Source organism: Peromyscus maniculatus, chromosome 11 (genome assembly GCF_049852395.1).
Source record: "Peromyscus maniculatus bairdii isolate BWxNUB_F1_BW_parent chromosome 11, HU_Pman_BW_mat_3.1, whole genome shotgun sequence".
Lineage (NCBI taxonomy): Eukaryota > Metazoa > Chordata > Mammalia > Rodentia > Cricetidae > Peromyscus > Peromyscus maniculatus.
Window position 1 is genome coordinate 95,418,258 of NC_134862.1, and position 14,074 is coordinate 95,432,331.

A 14,074-nucleotide genomic window follows, 5' to 3' on the forward strand; every position below is an offset into this window, starting at 1 on the left:
AAGTTTGACTGACCACAACCACACTTTCACAGGGTAGGTCCTAACATCGTTCAATCACATATTAATTACAAAAACAAAGGTTGATAATACAGTTCATGGGAATAATTCAGCCTTTGTTTCCAGACAGAGCTGCTTTCAAATTGTACAGCAGTGCTAGACGGGAGTGGTACACCTCACTGGAGGATGAGACAGTCTGGGATACAGAGTGAGAGTCCATCTTACAGACCAGAAGAAACGAAAAAAAGAAAAACAAAATCTACACCAGAGCTGTCTCATAGAATAGAACTCAACTCAAAAGACAAAAAAATAATTTTTTTAGTAAATAATTTTAAAGAAAACCAGGTGACATTAATTTTAACCATGTGCTTTATTTAAACTCATGCATATCTAAGAATATTTAGAATATAATAGGTATAAAAATGATTATATTGAGAAAGTTTAAGTTTTGCACGTGTTTGTACCTAAGTCTTTAAATTTTTAGTGGGTATTGTATACCTGTAGCCCATCTCAAGTCAGATTGGCTATGTTTTAATTTCCCAGGTACCACATGTAACTTGTGTATTGGATGAAACCATTCTAGACCCTCCACTTGCAAACTGTATGGCTGTGGGGGAGTGGTCAACCCACTGTGAGTCCCCACTTACCCTCCTATAACATGGTGCCTTATAAAATATAGTTGGGGCTAGAGAGGCTTTTCAGTGGTTAAATAAGCATACTACCCTTGTAGAGGACCCAAATTCCCTTGGAACTTCAGTTCCGAGAGGCCCAACACCCTCTTTGGGCTTCTGCATGAGTTTTACTCATATGTATACACACACACACACACACACACACACACACACACACACACAACTAAAAGTAAAATGAGTCTTAAAAAAATACATCTACATGAAAGGTTAAATGTGAGAGCAAATCAGCTGAGAACAGGGTCTAGTACCAGACCACAGTTACTATTGCCATGCAACGAAGTTCATTCAACGACCTGCTTTTCAATAATTTGGGGCCTGTCGTGTCATCAAAAGGCTAGTCCACAGAACTATGAAACATCCCCAGAGATGACTGATGGCTTGATCCATTTGAGAGATATGGGTCTGGAGAATTTCATACATTTGAGTATAAATTGAGGTGGAGATGTGTGGTCCCAAACTACAGCCTGGAAATGAAGAGTTCGTTACTGAAAGGACTGCCATGGCCCAGCACAGAACAGGCATAAGAATATCAAGATGGATGCTCAATGATGAGTCGGAACAGAGCTCAGGATTTCCCCTCATGGTTATTCACAACAAGTAGGCAGACATACAAGTCAGGTATTCTCCTCTTTGCTGCAGGGTAAAGAAACATCTGGGAGTGTTTGGTCAGTGGACAGGGTGCCCTACTTTCAGTCCCCAGCACTACCACCAGAGAGGAAGAAAGGAGGGAAGAGAGGGAGGGAAGGAGGGAGGGAGGGAGAGAAAAGGAGAGAGAAAGAAAAAGATAGGAGGGAAGGAGGGAGGGAGGAAAGAAAGAAGGAAGGAAGGAGGGAGGGAGAGAAAAGGAGAAAGAGAGAAAGAAAAAGATAGGAGGGAAGGAGGGAGGGAGGAAAGAAAGAAGGAAGGAGGGAGGGAGGGAGAGAAAAGGAGAAAGAGAGAAAGAAAAAGATAGGAGGGAAGGAGGGAGGGAGGAAAGAAAGAAGGAAGGAAGGAGGGAGGGAGGGAGGAAGGGAGGGAGGGAGGGAGGGAGGGAAGGAGGGAGGGAGGGAGGGAAGAAAGAAGGAAGGAAGGAAGGAGGAAAGGGAGGGAGCGAGGGAGGGAGGGAGGGAAGAAAGAAGGAAGGAAGGAGGAAAGAGAGGGAGGGAAGGAGGGAGGGAGGGAGGGAGGGAGGGAGGGAGGGAGGGAGGGAGGAAGAAGGAGTGATACAGTTAGTGTAGGGAGTGAATGGGAAGATTTCTAATGTTTTGGGGGCTCCTGGGTGGATCTTTTCATTGTCTGGCCTGTATACTACCCTTTCATTCTCACCCATCAATTAATTGTGCTATGAACTGGGATAGGTGACAGATTTTGGCTAGCTCACTCTACACAGAACCTTGGACTCAGGTCAGAGTAAAACGCTTCCTTCGCTTAAGCTCAAACAAGATGTGATGGTAGAAACAAGTGACAAGATGGCAGAGAAGATCCATCCTCTAGTCTGCTTCCATGCTCAAACTGATGGCTTGTCTCTGTGACATGTGGACAACACAGTGGGCACCAACCAAGTTCTTCCATTAGACAAAGCAAGAAGAGCAGACCGAGTCTCATCTACTTTCTCATTAATTCTATTTATTGAGAGGCTGGCAACTCACTTGAGAAGTGGGGCCCCATAGGTAAGAACCAAGGAGATCTGAGAGAATGGCGTGTGTGTGTGTGTGTGTGTGTGTGTGTGTGTGTGTGTGTGTGTGTGTGTGTGCAGTGCTATGGGTAAAACTGAGACAGAAGTAACTGCTCTCAAGCAGCGACCCCAGAGTGCACATGGCTTTTGTTATATCTGGCCGGCTCAGTAACTATCCAAGTTATGGGGCGACAGGGGATCCTGTCTAGACCAGTTCTTTTGGCCTTGGGTTTGGCAGAACATAGAACCAGAAAGCCTAATCATGGCCCAAATATCTCTGCATTTTTTTTTTCCTGGTAGACATTCAAGCTGGGTGGAAACTAAATCCCAAACAATTACCAAATAGTAATAAATGAGAAAATAAAAAGACAGCAAAGCCTTTCTCCGGTTCTTGATAGCTATGTCCTGGCTCTGAAGCCGTAGCATGGTATTTCTGAAGTGAACAGCTGTGTGATAAAAGCACAGGAAACAGCTTTAAGCACAGCTTTTCCAGTGTACACAGTCACCTCACTAGGTCACATGTGGTTTCTACTCTCAAACATGATTCTTTGACAGGAAGAACACAGCAACATATAACTGAAATAATTTATTTACCACTAGAGCACCACAAAAACCAGACATACATTGTGTTAAAATACAGTATAATTGGTCATCAAAACACATAACAGCTATTCTTATATTCCATTCTTTAAAAACCATGCCAACCATAAAATTGTACTGTTGCTTAACACATACAATCCGCTGCCCCGCCCATATGCTAACACACCCCCTGCCCCCTCCTACAACCCCTCCCATGGCAATATTTACTAATAGGAAATAAAGACCTGTAGACCCCACAGACTTGAGAGAGAGAGAGAGAGAGAGAGAGAGAGAGAGAGAGAGAGAGAGAGAGAGAGAGAGAGAGAGATTCAAGAAACTTAAAAAAGAGCAGTCAGTGCATTCAGAAGGAGAGACAAAATCATACAGAACAAAAATGTCATTTTATCTGAGAGAAAAATATCTGCAGAAATAAGAGGGGTTATACAGAAATAACAGAGAAGTGTAAGGGGGAGAAGATGAACACACAGGCAAATCTGGGTTTGTGTTGTGCCTGACACAAGGGTCATTCACCAGCACTTGCTCTGTCTCTTTTTGGGCTTACAAATCCTGTTCTTCGTCTTAATGAATTTTGAGGAAAGCTCCCCAAACAAGTATGCCAACCATATCAAAGACTTTCTCTTTGTATTCACACCTCACTGTGTTACCCTTTGGGAAACCATAAATATTTCACTGTTTTGTGGCCTAGTTTGTATCTTGAAGCTGAGGAAGTGAGGAGAATGCCCTGTAAAGCCCACTGTCTGGTCCCGCCCCTCAGAGATGGACCACCCATTTCCTCAAGCCAAAGCCACCCTCCGCTGTAGAGCATTCTCATTCAGGTGAAAGGAAGAATATTTTAACAATGGAGAATTCGGCTTGTGCTTTTTCAGCCTTCAAAGAATTTCTTTGAAAATTTGAACTTCAGGGTAGTTAATGAAATGATGAATGCTGGTCAGGACTTTTTCCTCCTTTGAAAAACCCAACCAAAGTGTATATCTTTCAATCCTCCCCATAAAACCCAAAGCCTGATTAAAGAAAAAGGTGCTTTTTCTTTTTAACTGTCTGCTTTTAAACAGCAATAAAATTCCACACATATATGAATTAAAGAAAGCCAGAGAAACTTTTCCTAGCCCAGTCACCAAGATTCTGAGTTCAGAGTATTAAACCCTCTCTAAAACTACACTTGGGCTCAGTTCTCTGTTTTCACACATCTCCATCTTCCCAGGAGAAGCTCTGTCATCGGACCTGACTAGTTAGTCCTGACAGAAAAGATGGATGATGACTGTCAAGCATATCTTTTTGGTTTTGTTTGTATGTTTGTTTTTGTTTTTTATCTTTTGGAAAAGAAAAGGAAAAGGAGAAAAATGGACCCGGGTATCTTATGTCATCAAATGGGCAATACATAAAAGACAAACATAAAAGATATTATTTTAAAAAAATGAATTTGTAGTGCAAGTCGAAATCTAGGGGTTTTATTCAAAGATACTGGCCAGCTAAAGGAAACAAACATACAATCTGAATGACCATTAAAAAAAAAGAGTCCAAATTTAAGTTCAATCTAAATCATAATCATTATTACAGAATATCAAAAATACGGTAAGGATCTACATATTACATATAAAGTAGTTAATGTTTTGATTTAATAGTTTGTAAAACAGATCTGCAGATGTGTTTTCAATTATGCTGGCTTCTAGACCCATCTATTTTAATAGTATCAGTGTGATTACATATACCAAGACAAAGGAAAAAAACCTGTATCGGAGCTCTACAGCCACTTCACGGTCCAAAATCTGACAAAACACGTCAAAACAGGTCAACATTTCACTGGCTTGCTTAAACTGGCAAAGAACCATTTACAATTAAAAGAAAGGAAAAAAAGCGATCTCCCAGATCCCCACTGACTCCAGGCTTTCTTCCTTAGCAGACCTTCTCAGTGTATGGCCGCCCGTGAAGCTTCTGCAGGCAGGTGGTGCACAGCTCGTGTTCTTTGGGCTTCTACACTCTTGCAGACTTAAGCCCTCTCTATATAAGGACTCATAGGGATTTCATCCTGGTATGACCGCCTGTTTTTCCAGCTCGTTTGAGTTCAAATTCCTTAAGCCATCCATGAGTTTGTGGCAAAGCATTTGGTCTCCATTTTATACACCTGTTTTGTTTTCCAAGGGCAATGAAAGGTTCATTATAGAGAAACACACAATAAATAACCCACTGTTAGCTCAGAGGAAGGGACGGGGAAGGTGCCCACTGCAGAGCAATACCGAGGAACCAGGGGAGCGCGGGGTGAGGTGTGGGTGGAAACGACACGTACAACTCCACTGAACGGATTTCCTGTTTTGTTTTTCTTTCACATAATTAACACTAACAAATTCTTCCAGTGTTTATTTTTTCCTTTAAAAAAAAAAAGATGTTTTCTTTTTGTGTCTCTCACGAAGTAGGCGAAATGCAGACTAGAGCCTTCCGTGGTTCTTTTGTCGCTGTAATCTCAGGTGCCAGTTTTAACAAACAGAACACAAGCTTGCAAAATGTTCGAACTAGTACCGCTTTTTCTCCATTTTTTTTTCCTTTAAACACTGATGAATCAAAACTCCCTCATGTCATAGACATCATCATCATCGTCGCTGTCGTTGTCATGCGTCATTGTCACCGTGATTTTCGTGTCGTGGCTTTTCTGGGGACCTTAGCTGCATTTGCAAGACTTGACGATCATGTTGGAAAGTTGTTCGATCTTGGGTGTGTTACCAATGTAGTAGAGGATGGTCAGTGGCTCCAAATCTTGGGACACACAGCAAGGGGAAGCAGAGGCTTCAGGATTTATGGTATTGTACAAACTGAGGACCTGAGTGACACAACACAGGGACACACACACAAGCAAGTGATTAGTTTCATTTGTGTTTAAATTTTGTACTTATGTGCATGTGTGTGCACCTACAAGCAGGGGCCGGAGGTTGATGGTGGGTGTCTTCCTCAGTCTCTCTCCACTTCATTATCTATCTATCTATCTATCTGTCTGTCTGTCTGTCTGTCTGTCTGTCTATCTATCGATCTATCTATCATCTATCTACCATCTACTTATCAATCATCAACCTATCTATCATCTATCTATGTATTTATCTATCATATATCTGTCAATCTATCTACCATCTACCTATCAATCATTTATCTATGTATCTATCACCTATCTATCTATCTATCTATCTATCTATCTATCTATCTATTTATCTATCTTGCTATCTATCTATCTATCTATCTATCTATCTATCTATCTATCTATGTAGGTATCTATGTATCTATCTATGTATCTAAGTATCTATGTATCTATCTATGTATCTATCTATGTATCTATGTATCTATCTATCTATCTATCCATCTATCTATCTATCTTAGGCTGGGTCTCTTGCTGAATCTGGAGCTTGTTGGTTTGGCTTAGGTTGGCTTGGTCAGCGAGCTCCAGGGATGCTCCTGTCTCTGTCCCTCACAGTCTGAGGTTATAAGAGTACATCACCACATCTGGCTTCTATGTGATTGATGGGGATATGAACTCGGGTCCTCATGCTTAGTGCATTTTACACACCAAGTCACTTCCCCAGCTCAGGGCCACTGAGTAGGCAATCTCAATTATTTGTTTTCTTACCTCTAAGTTATGGTCAGACTGGCTTGTGTCCTTAACAATGACAAATTTAGACTTTTCCCACAGGCTGCCTTTTGTTCTTTTTGTACATATTAATCAAATTATTCCATAAAAAGTCAGATTTCACCAAACCGTTCGGTTAGCAGATTTTCCTATTTTTTTCCTACTGGCCTTTGCTGTGCAAAGGCCTCAGGCCTCCTGCTATAAGGTCTTGTTTCGATATAAATTCCATATAAACCAAGGTTTCATGAATACTCATTTTATATTCCCACGCAGGTTAAGAGCTCCTTGAGTTCAGGGACTCTGCTCACTTTGTTTATGCCTTGTAACTCTAGGAAGTCTTGTCTGGACAGTATACAACTCATATGCTAAGCGACAAAATGACAAATGGAGTAATAATTCTTACGAGAGCTGTAATCAACCCTCAGGTATAGACAGGATGCCCGCCTGTAGCAGGACAGCTTCCTGCCAGACAACTTCACAAGCCAGTGACATGTCACTCACATTTTCCTTCTTAAGAAAATCCTTCTCCTTACAATGACGCATAATTACAGTGGTGTTAAGAAGAGAGGAAAAGGCAACACGAAAGCCACGTGGATTCTTTTTGTTTCGTTTTGTTTCACTTTGATACAAAGTCTCCCTTTGTAGCCCACACTATATAATAGACCAGGCTGGCCTTGAACTCACTATATAGCTCAGGTTGGCCTTAAACTCACAATCCTCCTGCCTTAGCCACTTGAGTTCTAGAATTACAGGTGTGCACTACCCTACCCAACTAGTTAATCTATAGTTCCAACTGTTCACTTTCTTCTATTTTGCTTAAATCAATAATAGTAACTGACCCTCCATTAACATTCTTCATGCTAAATGGGGATGACCAAGTTCAAGAACTAAATACCTAGTCCTACAATAGAAGAGAAAGTGCTGTACATAGGTCTGTAGTTTTATCCCATTCTCCATCACAGGAGTGTGTGGCTCTTGTTGATGGAAGTGTGTAGGTTACCCAGTGATGACAGAGATATTTCCAAGGATGCCATTAATGTGTTAGTCAAACAAGTGACCTTTTCCTCGAGATTCCCTGGGATGTTTTCAACTGAGGACAAGAGACCTGTTGAGCGCAGCAACACTGAATACTTTATTAGGCTACCCCTGGCTTCTTGGGGAACTGTCCAAACCACATATTTGTGACCATGACAGTTATTCTTCCTTCTCCTTGAAAAACAAGCTTGGCCTCAGCCTTCACACACTCCCTCTGTGTATCAGGGAGGAGAATTACGTTTCGACTTGGCAACTGGGCCCTGCCCGCGTTACAGCTACTGCCGCTGCAGTCCAGATGAAGCAGGCTGGCCAGAGAACTCAGACAAAGGGACGGCATGAGCCAGCTTCCCTCACATGGCCAAGCACGTGGTCAGCCCTGAGTGCCAAGCCTACAGGGGCACTGGGAAGATGACTGGAGGAGGGGAAGCCATGTTTGCTCATTTCGATTCCAGTCCAGGCAGGCATTTAGAAGTAAATAGACCTCATATTCCACTAATACATAATTTTTCATAAGCAGGAAAGAGCCATTTTTTAATAACACAGAATTGTCTAAAATAATTGATAACCCCCCAACTCTTGAATTCAGCCAAATGCGATCTCTCTGGCAGCAGATTCGTTTTCCTACCCTGCAGTGAAGGCAATGTTTCTAATGCCTCTTTAATAAGGAGATTTACAGAGCATAAAGAGCAGAATAGAAACCTCTCCTTGCTGCCACATTTTAGGAATTAAGCTCAGAAAGATGGAGCAATGGGGACCGGGTTATAAAACAAGCGGGGCTGCGATCCAAGCTCTGGGCTGCCACTTTTTTCACTTTCATCTTGGGCAAGGCACCCACACAATCTAAATCTAATTTCTTTGTTTTTAGAAAAATCCTGTTTGAACAAGACCATGTCTGAAGTCTTCCCATCTCTAAAATCCTACATCATAAGCCACAAAGAGGAAGCCCATGGATGAATAGATCAGTACATAGAAAACGTTGTGCTCATCTGGGCTGGGGACACATGGCATCCAGTCTTGGATCTTCTTGCTGAGTTAGTCCTCTGCCCTTACTGAAGAAGCTTGATAAAATATTTAGCTATGTGTTTGCTTTGGGTCCTAGCCATAAAGATTTATAGAGACAGAAGTGGTAGTGCATGCCTGTAATCCCAACACTTGGGAGACAGAAGAGACAGGAGGATTGCCATAAGTTCAAGACCAGCCTGATCTACATAGTGAATTTCAGGACAGCCAAAGCTACACAATGAGATCCTGTATCAAAAAAAGCAACCAACAAAAGAAGTTATAGAGATATCCATCTTAAATATATACATTGTATTTCACAATAACTATTAAGTTTGGCATTGTTGTTATTGTTGTTATTATTATTATCACTGACTTAGGCAAGAGTCGGAGAGACGAACAATTCAGATACGTACCTTGGTGTGCTGAGTGTCTGAACTCCATAGATATGGGCACGCCCCAGCACAGAAGTTGGCATTGTACCCTTTGGGTTCATGGATCCATTTCCACCCAAGATCCCTCTTGAAATCAATGTAAAGAGGGCGAAGGCAGCAATTATCCTGCACATTTCTGTTAAAAGAAGAAGCAGTGGGGATTTGGGAGTTGATTTCACATGTATCTCACCCTGAGTCAAAAAAATGACCCATTAACTCATTCCACTCATAGCAAACACCATGAAACTGGCTAAGAGGGCTCTCTTGTCACCTTACACGATGTCAACAGTGAGATACCATCATGAGTCCCTGGACTACTGTCCTGGATGTATTTTATACCCTGGCCTTTTTGTCTATGACCTGGAAAAATCATTATTCATCTTCAATGAATTAAGAGTAAGCAAGAAGACAGTTGAAAGGGGCAGAGTCCTTCCTGCTGAACAGCTACCTTCCAGTCTCTACTGCTATTTTGTGCACACAATGGACAAAATACAACAGATATTTTCAGAGAGCCCCTGGAGGCATTTCTCTTTGAGAATATATCCTATGCTTTACCACTTATTGGCTAGATCTAGGAATGAATCAGAGTTCAGGAAATAGGGAGTCTTGTTGCCATAATCACCGTCTCTGTCAACCGAAATGTCCTCCTCTACCTGTGACCTATGACATGGTGAGCACCTCATGAAGAGGCCCCTGCCCCTGATCCACAACTTCTAAAACAAGGAGTCCTCCCCCTATAGGAAGCACAGATGGTCATGCATGCATCTTCCCCTTCAGGAATTCATGCAAAAGTGGCAAACAAATTCTTGCAGCTCAAGGTATGGCCATCGGCCTTCTTGTACCATCTTATTTCTATAACTCAGAAAGAGATCAGACCCCAGGTGAAGACTTCACATAAGTGATAGGTCTTACTGATGTAGCCAAAAATCTCAAGGAAACTTACGTTTGTTTTGTGGGCAAAGAGTCATCAGAACTTATCAGAACCCAAGCACTTCAGAGAGACTTGAAGAAAACACCCCCAGGGCTAGTTTTCTCACTTCCCACCTGTTTCATTGCCAGAGAGCTAAGGACCACAGCACAGAAAGAACTGTTGAAAGTCCTCAGGAAACCTCAATGATATGACTGCCTAAACAAGACCTGAGCAAGGACAACACCAATTGACATGCCAGCATGGATGGGGTAAATGTCACAGGGCCCTGCTCCCAGATGAAGGTCTATAGATGATCAATGATGGCTAAGAGATGAAGAATTAGTCTTCCCCAGACATGTAACCCTTATTGGTTATCCAACCCAAAGTGATCAGCCTAAAACATATATAAATAAGTAACACTAAGTAGAGTAAGCAGGTTGCATTTATGGTTATTTGTGTGTATGTGTGTGTGTGTGTGTGTGTGTGTGTGTGTGTGTGTGTAAAACAATAACAATCAAAGAAAAAGAGGGCATGAATTTGAGAGGGAGCATAGGATAAAAGGAAGGGGTTGGAGGGAAGAAGTTATGTACTATAATTATATTTTAATAAAAAATAAAATATTTTTAGTTAGTCCTTGGGGAGAATGCTGTTATGAGATTCAAAAGCTTTACTGTCTCTACAAACTGGCCTTGAGCAATGACTTCACTTTAGGTCAATATATGGAGGCAAAAGCAAAGACAATGCAGGGGTTAACAGAAGTCATTATTTGTTTTTATTTCCATTTCTTTACCTAAAGCAATAGGCGGCATCCAAAGCACGCTTCTTCCGTCGGCTGGACTGTTGTGACTCCAGTCTGTAGGAGGGCAACAACATTAGCAGGAGATGTGGGGTCTTCCCACTGTTTTTTTTCCTAGTGGACTTTATAGTTTTCTGATCACCACTGGTATATGTGGAGGTGCCATCAATACCTTGAAAAAACGCATTTGGGTAATAAATATTTAGCTTTACCTTTATCAAATATAAGCAGCAATATTTATATCATATAGTTTCCCCATGTGTGCGGTCACAAAGAACAGTGATGACTGCCCAGCTGCATCGACTGGCTATCATCATTCCCCACAGACACAGATATGGCACAATGGGCTTCCCACAAGCAACAATGAACACATCTAAATGGGCCTCTTGTCCAAAGGCAGTTCTGTGTTGAAGGCCAGGCTATTACTGGGAGAAGTCACTACAGAAGAAGTCTTTGACCTATGGTCCAAGGGCAATCTAGGCGGTTTATTTTAGTCCATCCTCAGTGTGGGCTGTGTTCAGGCTCTCAGCAACAGAACACACAGCCATAGAGCATGCCTTGTGGCCTGCTGGTTGCCTCTTTTCCTGAGACCCTCAACCCAGAAGACTTTCCTAATGAGCATGACCCGAGGTGCAGCTACACAGCCGTGAACTAGGTTCAAGCGAAACAGAACTCACCCTTACCTAATGCTATTTTGGGAAGCTGCGCAGAAAGAGCTTTTTCATTTATTTTATGGCATCCTCAACACTTTTCTGATTCCATCTGAGATTTAGAAACTTGAGCTCCCCAAAGCATGCTCGGGAGACTGCCAGTTTAAGCATTTAATCTCCACTCAAGAGAATCGTGGCTAGGTTAGAGACCAAAATAAATCTCTACACCTTCAGGGAGTGTTTTTCCATGAGCAAGGGCCACTGAGGATTTCTAAAAGTGGATTGTGGTCCCAGGTGAGGTTATGAGGGAAGGCTGGCAGATGCCACAACAGTGTGTGGCATGGACTTCCCTTTCACCTCCTCACCCAACAATTCTCTGTCTCATAAGTCAAGTGGCATCTTCATTTACTCCGTATGTTGATGAATTCAACTCAAAGGTGAGCTGGGGAAATGAAAGCCTCATTCTGTTTATTAGCTGCTACAGAAACCTAGTAAAGAAGCCACTTGCAGTAGTGGGTGCAGGCTAGAAAAAAAGGTGCGTCCCAACACCGGGAAGGTGAGTTACAGAAACTGAGATGTGAGACAATTCTCTTCTTTAGTGAAATGTATTTGTTGATGCTTGAAATTTTGCTTGGGGGTGGGCAGGGTTAGAAATGGATTTCTTTGAATCCTTGTTATCTACTTCAATATCTCAGCAGATAGGAAGCTGGTTTGCCTAAGTGAAGAATTAAGGGCTTAGTGACAGGGTTACTTAGCCAGTTTCATCACTAGGCATGAAGCAGTGAAAATCTGGAGTCTATTCCTTTCTTCCAATCCTTTCCACGTAAAAGAAAGTATTTTCATTTTATCTTTGAAGTGTGTGTGTGTGTGTGTGTGTGTGTGTGTGTGTGTGTGTGTCTGTCTGTCTGTCTGTGTGTGTGTGTGTGTGTGTGTGTGTGTGTGTGTGTGTGTGTGTGTGTGTGTCCTTGAGTGCAGGTGCCCTTGGAGGCCAGAAGAGGTCGCCAGATTCCCCTGGAACAGGAGTTATAAGCGGTTGTGAGCTCCCTGGTGTGGGTTCCGGGGACTGAACTCAGATCTTTTGCGAGAGCAGTACCTGCTCTTAACCACTGAGTCCTCTCTCCAGGCACACTTCCTACTTTCTTCTCTCTCCCACCGAGCAGATCATCGCCCAGATAAACGAAAGTTTCCACCCTTCACCGAACGATGCCATTTTCACACGCAAACTGACCCCGCTCCTCCGCAGAGCCTCTCAGAGTGAGGAGAAAGCCTCGGTTACCTGCAAATCTCGCCTCGAGCTCTTCGCTTTTATTGGGGATGATGTAATTATTCGAAGGCACGAAGGTACAGCAGGGGCAGTGCAAACTTATCTTGAATCCCAGGTTCCTGTCTGGAAAACAGAAAGTTAAGGAAGTCATTTGCACGTGTGCGGTCTGCGCCTGCCGTCCGGTCACGAGCTGTGGGCCCACATCTAGGGAGAGAAGGAGGAGGTGCCGTGTAACCTTTGTGGTGGAGCCACTCATGCACGGCGTCAGTCACATCGAAGGACAGCCATTCGCCTTCCGCTCGCGTTTTCACAACCTTGCTATCGATGTAGCGCTGCGTTGGGGACGTTAAGTCTTTGGATTTGAGGATCTAGAGAGGGAAGAGAACAAGAGAAACCACTCAGCTGGATGCTGACAGGGTTACCAAACCCAAACCAGTCACACTATTCCGAGTCATCATGGACGTTTAGCTCCAAGCCTGTCTTCGCGCATCGCCATCCCGGACAGTGCGGTTCCGTGCATGAGAACATAATACCAGCCATTTGTTCTGGAAAGTACAACTACGAAATCCGCCGTGTGTTCTGATAAAGATGGCAGCAACCATAAAGTCTGGTGTTGAAGAAAGTGACAGCCGTTATTTTACTTTGCTGACAAAAGTTCTGTAACAATCCGCCATGTTATTTTTTTTAACGCTATGAAGTTTGTGGCTTTGTTGTTCTGTCTCCTTACTTCTTTAATTTGGGGATCTGGGAGATGAGGGCGCAGTTCAGAAGACCCACACCCTCCCTCCCAGGTGCCTGGATTATAAATCTTCTCATAGAGAGAGAGAAAGGGCTTGGCCCCTGTTTCCTAAATCTGCTGGCGTTAAAATATGTGCCCTGCTTTTGAGGTAAACCTCTGGCTGTGTGATTTATGATGAAATCCTGCATCCTGCCATCTCAGAAGGACTTTGGGCAGGAACGGTCTGGCACAGTGTGCCAATGAGAGTCTGAAAACAGATCCACCTGAGCACCAAGACTTCAGGAAGATAGAGAAGGAGCTGTGACAGGAAGCTCTAGGATTGCAACCGGGAGTGTACATCTGAGGCGAGTTCTACAAGTCTGTTTTAAAATGATCGTGTTTTATGAACTAAACTGTGACCCTAAGTTTCCCGGAGCTCTAGTGAATCCTATGTGCTTGCCCTTCAGCAGTACTGAGGGGCTCCAGCCATAGTGTTGTATACAGATCTTCCTGATTCTCAGTCTACTTTTGAGAGTATTTTCTATTTAGGGATTTGGTCCCTCCAGTAAATCAGAAGCTTCTGCAGATCATGGGGTCATGCCATCAACTTGCATCATTTCAAAGAGTAGCACTCCACTGATTCAACAGCTACTAAAATGACTCCCTAGATATCTAGTAGATAGATTTGCACCCTGGTAAGCTGTAAAACCAAAACATG

At 42.9% G+C, this 14,074-nt stretch overlaps 1 protein-coding gene across 3 annotated transcripts in view; it reads right to left on the reverse strand.

The window, feature by feature from the left end:
• Nucleotides 1-2,914: 2,914 nt before the first annotated feature.
• Tgfb2 (transforming growth factor beta 2) overlaps nucleotides 2,915-14,074 on the reverse strand; it is an 86,367-nt gene continuing 75,207 nt past the window's right edge. For 2 of the 3 annotated variants that reach the window (XM_006972068.4, XM_016009197.3), the window contains 5 exons: nucleotides 12,874-13,006; nucleotides 12,651-12,761; nucleotides 10,719-10,896; nucleotides 9,001-9,154; nucleotides 2,915-5,755 (listed from right to left, as the gene is read on the reverse strand). In XM_006972068.4, the coding sequence (XP_006972130.1) occupies nucleotides 5,597-5,755; nucleotides 9,001-9,154; nucleotides 10,719-10,896; nucleotides 12,651-12,761; nucleotides 12,874-13,006 (735 nt within the window). In that variant the 3' untranslated portion in view covers nucleotides 2,915-5,596. The remainder of the gene's footprint in view (nucleotides 5,756-9,000; nucleotides 9,155-10,718; nucleotides 10,897-12,650; nucleotides 12,762-12,873; nucleotides 13,007-14,074) is intronic. The other variant, XM_042258815.2, reaches the window with a different exon arrangement.